Source organism: Schistocerca piceifrons, chromosome 9 (genome assembly GCF_021461385.2).
Source record: "Schistocerca piceifrons isolate TAMUIC-IGC-003096 chromosome 9, iqSchPice1.1, whole genome shotgun sequence".
Classification (NCBI taxonomy): Eukaryota; Metazoa; Arthropoda; class Insecta; order Orthoptera; family Acrididae; genus Schistocerca; species Schistocerca piceifrons.
In genome coordinates this window covers 132,539,721-132,552,970 of record NC_060146.1, presented here as the reverse complement: position 1 = coordinate 132,552,970, position 13,250 = coordinate 132,539,721, and the positions used below count along the sequence as shown (strand labels likewise).

Below are 13,250 nucleotides of genomic sequence, written 5' to 3'. Positions count from 1 at the left end.
TCCAGACAGAAACCAGGAGATATCATTCCTGAATATCTGACTTGGATCACATCATCTTATCCACTAAAGCTTCCATCATGTGCATCATTTAATAGTAATACCATGTATCTTTAATTTAAATTGATTGAACCTACAATGTATTCGTAAGTAATATACCCATTTCGTGCAAAAAAATAGAAATTTCAAATCTTAAAAGAACATCCCAATGGACAGTTAATACTTATTTCTATTAGTAACTGTAACATTAATACTTAATTCTCCTTTATCATGTACCTCATGGTTTGATATCATCCATGGCTTTCATAGTTACCATAGTTGTTGCATCATACTCTTTAACCTAAAAGATGGTTGTGGGATTTCATTGAATCCTACTTTGCTCTAAATTTGAACATAATATAGTGACGAATTTGTTGCTCACTGACTGCAAAGAGTTTTGAATCTTGCATGTTAAGTATCCTTTTTTTCTTTTCTTGTTATTGGCTTGGTTAGCACAGTTGCTTTCGGGTGAGGGGTATGTGTTATTACATATGGTCCTTTGTAAGAATGTTAGTCCTTCACTCTTTCGACTTCTATTATGCTTCTTTACTAAGTCCCCTAATTTATGCGCTATCGGGTCAATCCTTTCCCATTTGTTTTTTTCTCTAGTTACCTTCTTTATTTAATGTATCTTTAATATTTGATTGTGGTACTGGAATAATCCACACATTCTCTCCAGGCCAGTTGATATACAAGGTGTATTGAGAAGAATCGTCCGATTTAAAAAAATCGTAACTATTATGTTGTTTGAGATATGTGCATAAGCAACGTGCTATTGGAAAGAGCAAACTCTTGAGTTTTACATGGTTCCAGCTAGGTAGCAGCAGTGTGTGCCCACTTCAGTTCTAGCAAAAATGGTGCCGGGACAACAAGGAGCATTTTGTGTTTTACGTTATGTGCAGTGCGGGTCAGTAATAACTCTTCAGCATGACCTTTGTACTAGGTTTGGTGTGTTGCTGTGGATCCTCCCACAGCATGGAGCATTAAGATGATGGCATGGAAAATTCCGAGAAACAGGTTATATGGGCCATCCCCAAGTGTCTGACACATCTTGAACACATCTGCTATATTTTCACAAGGTGTCTGCAGAAATCTCTTCATCATGTATCTCGACAGCTCAACATACCCCCACTGACATATGTTGTGTCGACATTTACACATGGAACCATACAAAATGTAGCTGCTGTAAGTTCTTCGTGAAGGTGACAAACAACAATGTGTGGAGTTCTGTAATTTTGTTCTTGGCAAGATGGAGGATAACAGTTTTCTTCCATGCTTAGCGTTTAGTGACGAGGCAACATTCCATTTAAATGGAAAGATGAACCATCATAATGTGAGAATATAGGAGATGGAACAACCACATGAAGCTGCGCAACATGAGAGGGTCTCTCCGAAATTTGATGTGATTTGTGCAGTTTATGGGAAAAAGTGTATGGTCTAGTTTTATTTGCCAAGAATGCTGCTACAGGAAGCACTTATCTTGATATGCTTGAGAACTTTCTTTTCCCAAAGTTGGAGACTGATTTGAACGACTTCATATACCATTTACCAACAGTATGGGGCATTGCCGCACTGGCATCTGGAAGAGAGGGAATTTTTAAATCAAAGGATTACTGCATGAAAGGTGCTAATTTGTCCACACCTATCAGCACCTGCCTTTTTTTTTTTAATTCGAAATATGACATTCTTCTTGACATCTGAGAGTATTTTCCCACTCTCATATATTTTGCATACCAGGTTGCATAGTTTTGTCATAGTTGGCTCTCCCAAGTATCTCAGTAATAGTGAAATCTTTTTCCCATCTGATCCTCAACTACTTCATCTTCCTTTTCTGTAATACTGTGTTCAGGCTCATTTCCCTTGTACACATCTTCTGTATCTCCCAACTTTCAGCTTGCCATCCGAGTTCCTGATATTCATGAGCTTCATCTCTATTCTCCGAAGGTCTCTTTAATTTTCCTGGCGGCATCTCTCTCTCTCTCTCTCTCTCTCTCTCTCTCTCTCTCTCTCTCTCTCTCTCTCTCTCTCCCCCCCCCCTCCCTCCCTCCCGTCCCCCTCTCTCCATCTCCCTATTCCTCTCCCATCTCCCATCTCCCTCTCCCTCTCCCTCTCCCTACATATACCTGCTTGTGCAGTCTTGCATTTTTCCTCTAGCTGAGCCTGCATAGCTCTTTTGCACTTTCTGTCTGTCTCATTTTTTACATCCTTGCCCCCTTTTGCCTATTTCCATTTGCTGCATTTTTATTTTTCTTTCATCAGTTAAATTCAACATCTTGTTTGATATCCAAGGATTTCAAGTAAGTCTTATGTTTCTACCTACTTATTTTATTTACCCGATTACAAAACAAGGTTCTTTTCCAAATTCATCATTCAAAAAGTACAGCGTTGTTATATATTTGCAGATTAAATTATTGCTGCTCAGGTTAACATTTTTACAGTATTTACTAGATTAATCTAGGGCTCATCTTATATTTACAAACGAGGCTTTAGTTACTGAGGTTTCATACAAATTTATTTTGAAGAATTCTGAAAGGTAGAGTGTAGCAAACAATGTTTACATTTGAAGAGGCTCGAGAGTTTCCGATATGCCAAAGAACTCTATACAGTATCGACCTCGCTCGAACAATCACGTGATATTTGGCTTGCAGCACTAGTGCAAGGGATCAGTGAGAAACTGTGAACTAGCCACTACAACAACCTAATGCTCTGCGTAAAAAATTGACAATTTTGTGAAACATTGGAGGAAATAGCATTAAATTCTACTAACTTAAAGACCTTTGTTGCATTTGAACAGGTTTACAATAAAAGTTCTCATACACATATGGATGCCATACACATAAATTTGTGCTGGTTTTTAAATAAAGATAACATTCAAAGGTGAAAATCTTGTTCCTCATAAACCATTACTTGATTCTGAATGCAAGTCAGTATTTTATTTGGTTATGAGAAAATGTAATGATTTACTGACAAGGGAATGGTCAGACTTGTCATGCCGAAACATGTATTGCTTTTTTTTAGCACTGTTATTAACTGTACAAAAGGTCTGTATGCAAAATTGTAGCTGCTGACATGAACTGGAAGTCACCTAAAAAAAATCACGAATATGGCTGTGTTTCCTGCTTGGCGCTTGCAGTGACGGCTGGCGAGTCGCAAGCATTGTGCACATGGTCGGGAAGTGCAGCTGTCTTATTGCAGCGTTCACTAAAGAGGAATATCGCTGCACGATTTTGGTGGAAAGGGGAAATGAATATTCGTTTCTGTGGCATGCACTTCCTTTTAATTTCTGGTATGTATTTCGAAACATACCGTCCTGAAACTGGTTAGAGATGCGAAAAATGTTCTGTACATGTTCATCTATACTCCGCAAGCCACTTTAACTGAACATTCAATCTCCCCTCACAGATGATGGCGAACCCTGTAAATGTTTTGCTGCTTGCCATGGAGATATACCACAGACACCAAATGAAGCAATCAGCAGAAAACACGCCTGAAGATTGTGTTGTGCTAAATGGTTGTTAAACTTCTAGACGAGCATGTAAATGGCACAGACATGTGGCTAGAAACAACTAAAACACTCGATATTGCAGACTGTGAATCTACAGATGGCGAAGACACCGATGAAAGTTGCACTCATGAAGACTCTTCGAGTGATAGTGCAACATACCATCATCAATTATCTCTGAAAGTAACACCAGCAACTACAATTACCTTATCAAACAAAGAAAAAGCGGTAACGTATTGATTGAACATTCCCTTGTGAGAGGATTGCAAATGAGAAATTCCCTTGCTGTTCACATATTAGAATACCAGGGGAAAACTTCACCCAGCTTTTAGTCAGCTTTACAACAAGATGTAGACATTCAGATGGAACAAGAAAGAAAATTAATCCAGTACTGAATGTCTGGCAAATGGAATAAGTCACATCAAACTGACTGCAATTGTTACTGCAAGAATATATTACAGCGGAAAGACACATTGTGAAGGTAGTAGCAACAGACATCCTGGCTCGCAGGACAAGCGAAAGTTATAAAAATCGGGCTGCATCATGATTGTGATCTTTTATTTATGTGTAGTTGCTATTGTTGCATATGACCTGCACCCTAGAAGGCATTGCCGTCTGTGTTTCACTATTGCACAAGCACAACACTACAGAAGGGTTGGAGGAGGAACTGTGAAACCAACTTGGCTGAGAAATATGATGAGCACGGGAATGGGAGTGTTGAGCAGGCAGCAAATTTTGTCATGCTGCCAACCACAGGAACCTATTCTGTGTACTTTGGTTTTTTATGAACATCTACCATGTTTAAACTTCAGTTTACGTGACTCTATTTGTACTTGGAATCGAACCGAGTTTAAAATTTGATAAATAGTCATCAATAGCATACATTTCTGCAGGAGATGCTAAAAGTCTAGATTGAGTGGCATACTTACATATTTTATGCAGCGGTGTTATCGACACTCACTGTGAGGTACGATGGAAACAGCAGGGGGCCAGTGAGAGAGCGGTGAGCAGACAATATGGTTAGAAGCAAGGGACATTGTAACATTCTCACATCAGTGTAGAAGTGAAATCCACTATGTGTTCAGAAAAAAACAGCTGCGTTCTTGGGTCCCACTGTAATCATAATTTTACAAATTGCAACATATTCGGAAGAAATAACCAAATATTTGTGACAATGAAGAGAAAAGTTTGACAGCTGTCCTGTTATTATGGTAATTAAAAAAATGATACCACAGATGACAATAAACAAAGAAGTCAGTGATAATGTAAACCATTTCTTTTTGCTTATTCTATTTTTCCTAGTATTATCAAAATGTAGACAGTGCTTAAGTTTGAAATAGATTAAATGTTAACCTTTTAGGCAGAGACCTTACATCACAAAAAATTGTTATTTTGATTAATGAGGACATTTTAAAAAATAAATTTTTCTCAGGGAGACTCTTAAAATAAGGGATGGTCTTATATTCAGGGTCACATTATATTCAGGTTAATAAGTAATCTTCAGCTACTTTCATTATTTCGTCTCTCAAAACTACCCGTTGTGTAATATCTTTTTTTATTTTTTCTTGCAATATCAATTTATATGCATTTTTTCTTTTCCTCATTAGTAAGAAGAAATTGGTACATTGCTACAGAAGATGGCAAAGATAGGCTTTTAAAATTATCTTTGCAACAAAAGAACAATGTTTGGAGAATATTCAAATTTTTTAACAACTTTTGTTTCAGTCTTACTTGAGAGTACTTATGTTTTAGATCTCACACAAAACGGACATGTAATTTTTACTCGTGTGTCAACGCTAAGTGTAGTAAATGATATGTGTGATAAAAATGCAAACAAAAATATATATACTAAGAGTTATCATAGACGCAAGAATATTTTTATTTACAAGCATGACTTTTATGTGCAACCATAAGAAGATAAGATCGGCAACCACAGAAAATTAGAGGTAATTTAATAATTTCAGCGTAACTTATATATATATATATATATATATATAATAAAAAAAACAAAGATGAGGTGACTTACCGAACGAAAGTGCTGGCAGGTCGATAGACATACAAAAAAACACAAACATACACACAAAATTCAAGCTTTCGCAACAAACTGTTGTCTCATCAGGAAAGAGGGAAGGAGAGGGAAAGACGGAAGGAAGTGGGTTTTGGAGTCATTCCAATCCCGGGAGCGGAAAGACTTACCTTAGGGGGAAAAAAGGACAGGTATACACTCGCGCGCACACACACACACACACACACACACACACACACACACACACACACACATATATCCATCCACACATACAGACACAAGCAGACATATTTAAAGACATCACTTCCTTCTATTCTTCTATTCTATTTCATGCAGTAGGAACACAACAAGGATCTACCATGAATAATGCTGACTGAGAGTCTTCTTGTAACACAATATATGAGTTATACGTTCTTTCCTTGGTAGTCCGATGGACCTGTAGTCAAATCGATTCCTTCCTTAATTCCTAAAGGCGATACTAAGTGTAGTTAGACAAGCAGCGCATAGTGTATTTGAAGTAGATGCCGATGCTTTCCCACCTGCTCCATAGATAAATAACAAGGTCCCATGAATAATGTGAAAGGAATTGTGTATAACGTTTCTCATGTAAAAAATTTGTGATAGCCAAACATACAGATGTATATATGTATATAAGGATGATCAATGTAACTGAGGTTATGTATGTTTATTCTATAATATGAATGTAAATGAATCTATTATTTACAAACTAAACTTATATACTGTTTATGAAGTAAGTGAGAGTGGAATGTCAGCAATAATATGTAATATATGAATGTATTAAAATTGTAACTATGTAAATAACATTTGTTTAAAGAGTAACAGCATACGAAAGTAGACATGCTATGCAAAATAAGTGATTAATAGAGTTTCATGGCAGTTCAGCAAAGAACCTGTGTAATAGTGATTTTTTTTTCCAAAAGTTGAGTGTTAGTACGCGTGTCCAGACCTACAAAATTTTTTACGAAACCACACTCAGCTATGAATAAATGGAGAAGTATTTATAAAGAACTTACCTTATCATCAGGTGCTGATCAACGGATTTCCTCTCTGCTGAATAAGCTCATTATGACGGGTAAACAATGGGTCCTGGGCCGTAAAATTGGAGGTCTTCTGCCACAGCATCAAAATTACCACATAGACACCCACCGTTTACAAGAAATGAATAAATATTTGAGGAAGAATCTACGGTGCAATACACAACAACTTTGCTGTCTCACTCCACGTGAAATGGACATGCACGAGCTATAAAAGTATTCAGTGGGAACGCAACTGTTAAAGTCCCAATGCCAGGCCGCCAACTACTTGATACACGCGTGGGTGAAGTAATGAAAGAGGCTTGGCCAAGCGTTGTTGAATATGCACAGTATTTGATATTTGTACCCCCCCTTTTTTATAACTTGTTTTCTTTTTAATTATTTGTATTAGTATATGTAAATATAATAATGTAAAGCTGACATCTCCACTTAACATGATGTAAGTCTATCTAAAAGATTGAGAATTAAAGGGCTTTGAGACCTCCCCCCCCCCCCCCCCCCCCCATTGCTAATATAGCATCCAGTTAATCATATGATACTGCCTAACACTATACACCTCCATATAATGTCAGTGTACAGTGTGGGATAATTGTGTAATACTGTTTTTTATTTTTCTTGCAATATCAATTTCATATAAATGTTTTCTTTTCCTCATTAGTAAGAAGAAATTGGTACACTGCCACAGAAGACAGCAAAGATAGGCTTTTAAAATTATCTTAGTAACAATAGAACAATGTCCAGAGAATATTCATTTTTTTTAACAGCTTTTGTTTCAATCTTGCCTGAGAGTACTTCTGTTTTAGATCTCACACAAAAAGTATGTGTAATTTTTACTCATGCGTCAATGATATGTGTAGTAATTGATATGTGTGATAAAAATACAAACAATATATAGTGGATTAACCACAGAAAATTAGAGACAATTTAATAATGTCAGCGTAATATAATCAAACAATTGACTTTTTGTTAAGCACCAAGTTTGCTGCACATTACAGTTTGTGTGACATCAGTGTTGGTATTTTGCATTGTTTTTTTCTTACATTGCGATGAAGATTGTTCATGGCACCAATTTAGTTTCAACAAGAATTCATGCTTTAATTGCAGTATTGCAAGTAGTAATTATCTCTCATTACATAAATTTCATGCCAATTCATACTCTTTGTGTTAGTTGTTGTGCTGCCTCCAAGCATGGTCATTCCAAAATTGACCAAACTAGAACTAACACACTATTCTTCTTTTATTGTATTATTTAGCATTAAATAGTCTCTGGTTCTTTCAATTTATCCAGACTCCATCTCCTTAATTTTCTACCTTCCCTTAATTTCTTCAGTTTTAATCTGCAGATATCACCATTAGATTATCATCAGAATCCACAGCACCCTCTGGAAAAGTTTTACGATTTGAAATCTGGTTTTGAAGTCTCTCTTTTATCATTATATATTGTACCAAATGCTTCCAGAGTCTCCAGGGCCCTCAGCTGTTCTTCACTTAGCTATTGCAATAATATCCTTTTTCTCATCGTATATTTTTTTCAGTCTCTTCATTGTCTGTGCAGATTGTAGACATCTAAACTTGTAAATTTTTGTTACAACTTTGGAATTTGAGTTTAAAAATGGTTGCTTTCAACTTTGGTTGTGGTCATCGTATATTCTATAGTGAAACCATTTACACAGTTTATTTGTCTAGTATTTAACATTTACAGTAGTTCCTTTTGCACAGGACTATCTGAGGACTTTTGTGTTGTCTTTGGCATTTGAAGTGATCATTTGGTGTTGTGTTTTATTCTTTCAGGAAATTTTGATAGTTTTCTACGCTGTCTAATACATATTTTTAATGACAACAGATTGAATTGAAAGTCCAGCTTCGTGCCAAGAAAGTGAACCTCTCTGCAATTCTGCAGAAAATTATCAGTGAAAGGCTCAGTTCTGACGGGACATTCTTAGACCTGTCACACCTGACTAGCATTCCTGGTGAGTATATGACTTCATCATACATGTTAGTGTTAAGAGCTGTGTGTAAATTTGACACACTTTATGGCTGTGCTTCTCAACAAAGTCTATATTGCTTCTGGAAGCAATTATATGGTAAGGTATTTTACAGTGGCTTATGTGATAAGTGATGAATGCATCATGTCGCCTTTATTGCTTAGGTTACATTCCATCCTGGATTTTCCCTTGTTTTAAATTGTTTTTGTGTAGGTTGTTGTCAATTTTTTCCTTTAAGGTTCTAACTTTTTCTTTGGTCATTCCCCTGATTAAATACACCTTGAGAGGCGAAAATTCATGAAATATTACTGTATATAGCTGCACCATCTAAATCAGTCACTTTCTTAAGAGATCGCAGTGGTTGATTTGAGCACTGCAGACAGGTAGTTCCATGGCCATCCACTTTTGATGTATATCAGGGCAGTAAAGTGACGTTATGTGCCAGTCTGTTTGTGAAGCGTGCTGGGAATGGTGGGAGGTGGAGGGCAGGGATAGGTGCTGACAGTCCGTGGGGCCCAGTGAAAACTCTTTTAACAATTGCAAAGAGTTTTATTAATCTCGATACATAGCATAGTGAGGTGGGGGCACGCCTCTTGTTGTAGACCTCGGCTGGGGCTGTCGTACGGGTGCTGCTGCCGAGCAGGTGCCTCTCGCTGCTGGGCCAACAGCCTCCGTAGGCCACAGCCATCGGCGTCAGCGGTGCGTAATGTTATGCTGGTACGGTTTCCCACTCGGGAGACGGCCCTCGGCTATGCACGCAGATACGGTGGTGGCGTGAGGAGGTTGCTGTGCAGGGAGTACAACTCGCTGCCCTCGGACAGGAGTCGGCTGGCACCTCACGTCGCAGAGCCGAGTCATGCTAGGAACTCGGTGCCAGAGGCGGCAGTCGTGGACAACAGATTGGCAGTCCTGCGACACCGAGTCCCGTGAAGGTCTCGGTGCAGATGGCAGGTTCACCCCGGTATCGAACCTATGGCTGCAACTGGCAGAGTCCAGTTTATCTTGCCGTCCAGCGTTATTCTGGCTTTGTGGTGGTAAAGCTGGCCTCCAGTGATGACGAGTGATCCCTGCCTTAAAATCCAGATTTTTTTTTTATATGCCTCTGGTGCTCATTTGTTTCACAAAATCCCAGCAGCTAGTCACGTTGCCATGACCAGAGATTCACCCAGGTGTCATGACACAGCCTGCCATTTGGCTACCACTGTATGGTGCTATTATTGCCAAGCACTGCTATTCTTACTGCTAAGCTTGGCTATCCTCGCTGCAGAATCTTCTGGTGTGTGCGTTATTGTGACCCACCTGTCACCACACTGGCAGCTACCGACATGCCACTGCTGGCCTTATGCTATATGGTGCTTCTGTGCTACTTCTCCTTGTTGTAAAGACTAAATAACTTTTTTATCAAAGACTGGGTTGCAGCACTACACTGCCCTCCCCTATGGAGAAGACCCAGTTTCTTGGGCCCTACCCCAGCCCAGTTTTCTGTTATAATTACTTCTACCCTCGACCTGTAAAACTAGTTGTTGTTGTTGTTGTTGTTGTTGTTGTTTTCAGTCTGTAGACTGGTTTGATGCTGCTCTCCATGCTACTCTATCCTGTGCAAGCTACTTCGTCTCCAAGTACCTACTGCAACCTACATCCTTCTGAATCTGCTTAGTATATTCATCTCTTGGTCTCCCTCTAAGATTTTTACCCTCCACACTCCCCTCCAGTACTAAATTGGTGATCACTTGATGCCTCAGAACATGTCCTACCAACCGATCCCTCCTTCTAGTCAAGTTGTGCCACAAATTCCTCTTCTTCCCAATTCTGTTCAGTAGCTCCTCATTAATTACGTGATCTACCCATCTAATCTTCAGCATTCTTCTGTGGCACCACATTTCGAAAGCTTCTATTCTCTTCTTGTCTAAACTATTTATCGTCCGTGTTTCACTTCCGTATGTGGCTACACTCCATACAAATAGTTTCAGAAAAAACTTCCTGACACTTAAATATATACTCAATGTTAACAAAACACTCTTCTTCAGAAACACTTTCCTTGCCATTGCCAGCCTACATTTTACATCTTCTCTACTTCGACCATCATCAGTTATTTTGCTCCCCAAATAGTAAAACTCATCTACTACTTTAAGTGTCTCATTTCCTAATCTAATTCCCTCTGCATCACCTGATTTAATTTGACTACATTCCATTATCCTCATTTTTTGGTGTTCATCTTATATCTTCCTTTCAAGACACTGTCCATTCTGTTCAACTGCTCTTCCAAGTCCTTTGCTGTCTCTGACAGAATTACAGTTTCATCGGCAAACCTTAAAGTTTTTATTTCTTCTCCATGGATTTTAATTCCTACTCCAAATTTTTCTTTTGTTTCCCTTACTACTTGCTCAATATATAGATTGAATAACATCAGGGATAGGCTACAACCCTGTCTCACTCCCTTCCCAACTACTGCTTCCCTTTCATGTCTCTCGACTCTTATGACTGCCATCTGGTTTCTGTACAAATTGTAAATAGCCTTTCACTCCCTGTATTGGACCCTGCCACCTTCAGAATTTAAAATAGAGTATTCCAGTCAACATTGTCAAAAGCTTTCTCTAAGTCTACAAGTGCTGGAAACATAGGTTTGCCTTTCATTAATCCATCTTTTAAGATAAGTTGTAGGGTCAGTATTGTCTCACGTGTTCCAACATTTGTATGGAATCCAAAATGATCTTCCCCGAGGTTGGCTTCTACCAGTTTTTCCATTCATCTGTAAAGAATTTGTGTTAGTATTTTGCAGCTGTGACTTGTTAAACTGATAGTTCAGTAATGTTCACACCTGTCAACACCTACTTTCTTTGGGATTGGAATTATTATATTCTTCTTGAAGTCTGAGGGTATTTTGCCTGTCTCGTACATCTTGCTCAGCAGATGGTAGATTTTTGTAATGGCTGGCTCTCCCAAGGATAACAGTAGTTCTAATGGAACGTTGTCTACTCCCGGGGCCTTGTTTTGACTTAGGTCTTTCAGTGCTCTGTCAAACTGTTCATGCATTATCATATCTCCCATTTCATCTGCATCCACGTCCTCTTTCATCTCCATAATATTGACTTCAAGTACAATGCCCTTGTATAAATCCTCTACATACTACTCCCACCTTTCTGCCTTCCCCTCTTTGCTTAGAACTGGTTTTCCATCTCAGCTTTTGATGTTCATACAAGCAGTTCTCTTTTCTCCAAAGATGTCTTTAATTTTCCTGTAGACAGTATCTATCTTACCCCCTAGTGATATATATGCCTCTACATCCTTACATTTGCCCTCTAGTATCAAACACTAAGTCTGCTATTCTTAAATACTATGCAGAGTACTGGTTAATTTCTGGCTCCCTAAATCTTCCATCTCTCACTCGAATTATCTGACCTACAGGAAACTGGATTAGCACTGGGTCAGCCTTCTGTGTAGCATGCCATTTCAAACATGTGAGAACTAGGAAGAGGAAGATTAGAGTCACTACAGCGTTAGAAATTGTGACACTTGAGGCCACAGTTACTTGTCATCCACCATCCCTGCACTGTTCCACATGCTGCAACAACTGCTTCACAGTGATCTTCCCCTCCTGTGTGCCTGTCGTCTGACTTTGTGAACAGTCGAGTCTTGGGTTCCCTGGTGTCATTTAGGAAGGTAGGGTTTTGTTTGGACATCATCTCTTTAGTTTCTTCTGACCAATACAGCTGTGGCGATTTCACATTCAGCAGAATAACTCATAGTAACTGTCAAATGAAATGTGGGTTCCTTAATATCACACACAGTCCTGTTGACCATCGGCGGACTGCCTCCTAATTCCAAACATGTTTGGGACTTGGTAAGAATGTCTTCCGTGACTAATGACTGTGTTGGGTAGGGACACTACAAATGTAGTGTGTGGACAGATACGGTGAGAATGTGGGTCTCACAAGAGGCATGCGCGAGATAGTCCCTGCACTCGCACTATCCTCTGTGCCCTCAGTGGCTCAGATGGATAGAGCATCTGCTATGTAAGCAAGAGATCCTGGGTTTGAGTCCCAGTCAGGGCACGCATTTTCACCTGTCCCTGTTGATATATATCAACACCCGTCAGCAACTGAAGGTATTAATATATAATTCTAATTTCTTCCGTTAATAGCAACACCTCTTCTTCTCTTACTTTCATTAATTTCCCGACTTGCTAACTTAACCATATAAGTGTGTACCATGTAACACCTGAACACTGTGTTCATGCCCGCTACTGGTACTTTCACCAATACATACAATCGTGTAGTATTCGTGGTTACACCCATTGTAGCACCATGGTAGTAGAGTGGCAAGTTCTGGCTGCTCGGCTTCACCACTAGCTGTAATTCTAATTACAATTCTCCTTGCATCTTCCTCAATCATCTCAAATAATGTTCAAGTGACAGCAACTGCCCATGTAGCACCTGAAGCATGGCTTCCTGCGAGCTCATTAACTTCAATCTTGCATCCCCGATACTATCCTCTGATGACTTCAATAGCCTCATGAATGATACTCTTGCATCTTGTACAGGCACTCGAGCTCATACTGCTTCCAAATCCCAGTTCAAAGTACTAGTCGAGACCCTGGCATAATCCACAATTTCCTTAGTCAGTTTTTATTCATAACTTGTTTAGCA

General features: G+C 39.0%; 1 protein-coding gene across 1 annotated transcript in view; it reads left to right on the top strand.

Annotated features, from left to right (window-relative positions):
• The window catches only part of LOC124717079 (nuclear RNA export factor 1-like), a 144,428-nt gene that overhangs the window by 36,732 nt on the left and 94,446 nt on the right, over nt 1-13,250 (top strand). The window contains exon 6 of the mRNA XM_047243767.1: nt 8,463-8,589. Within this exon, the coding sequence (XP_047099723.1) occupies nt 8,463-8,589 (127 nt within the window). The remainder of the gene's footprint in view (nt 1-8,462; nt 8,590-13,250) is intronic.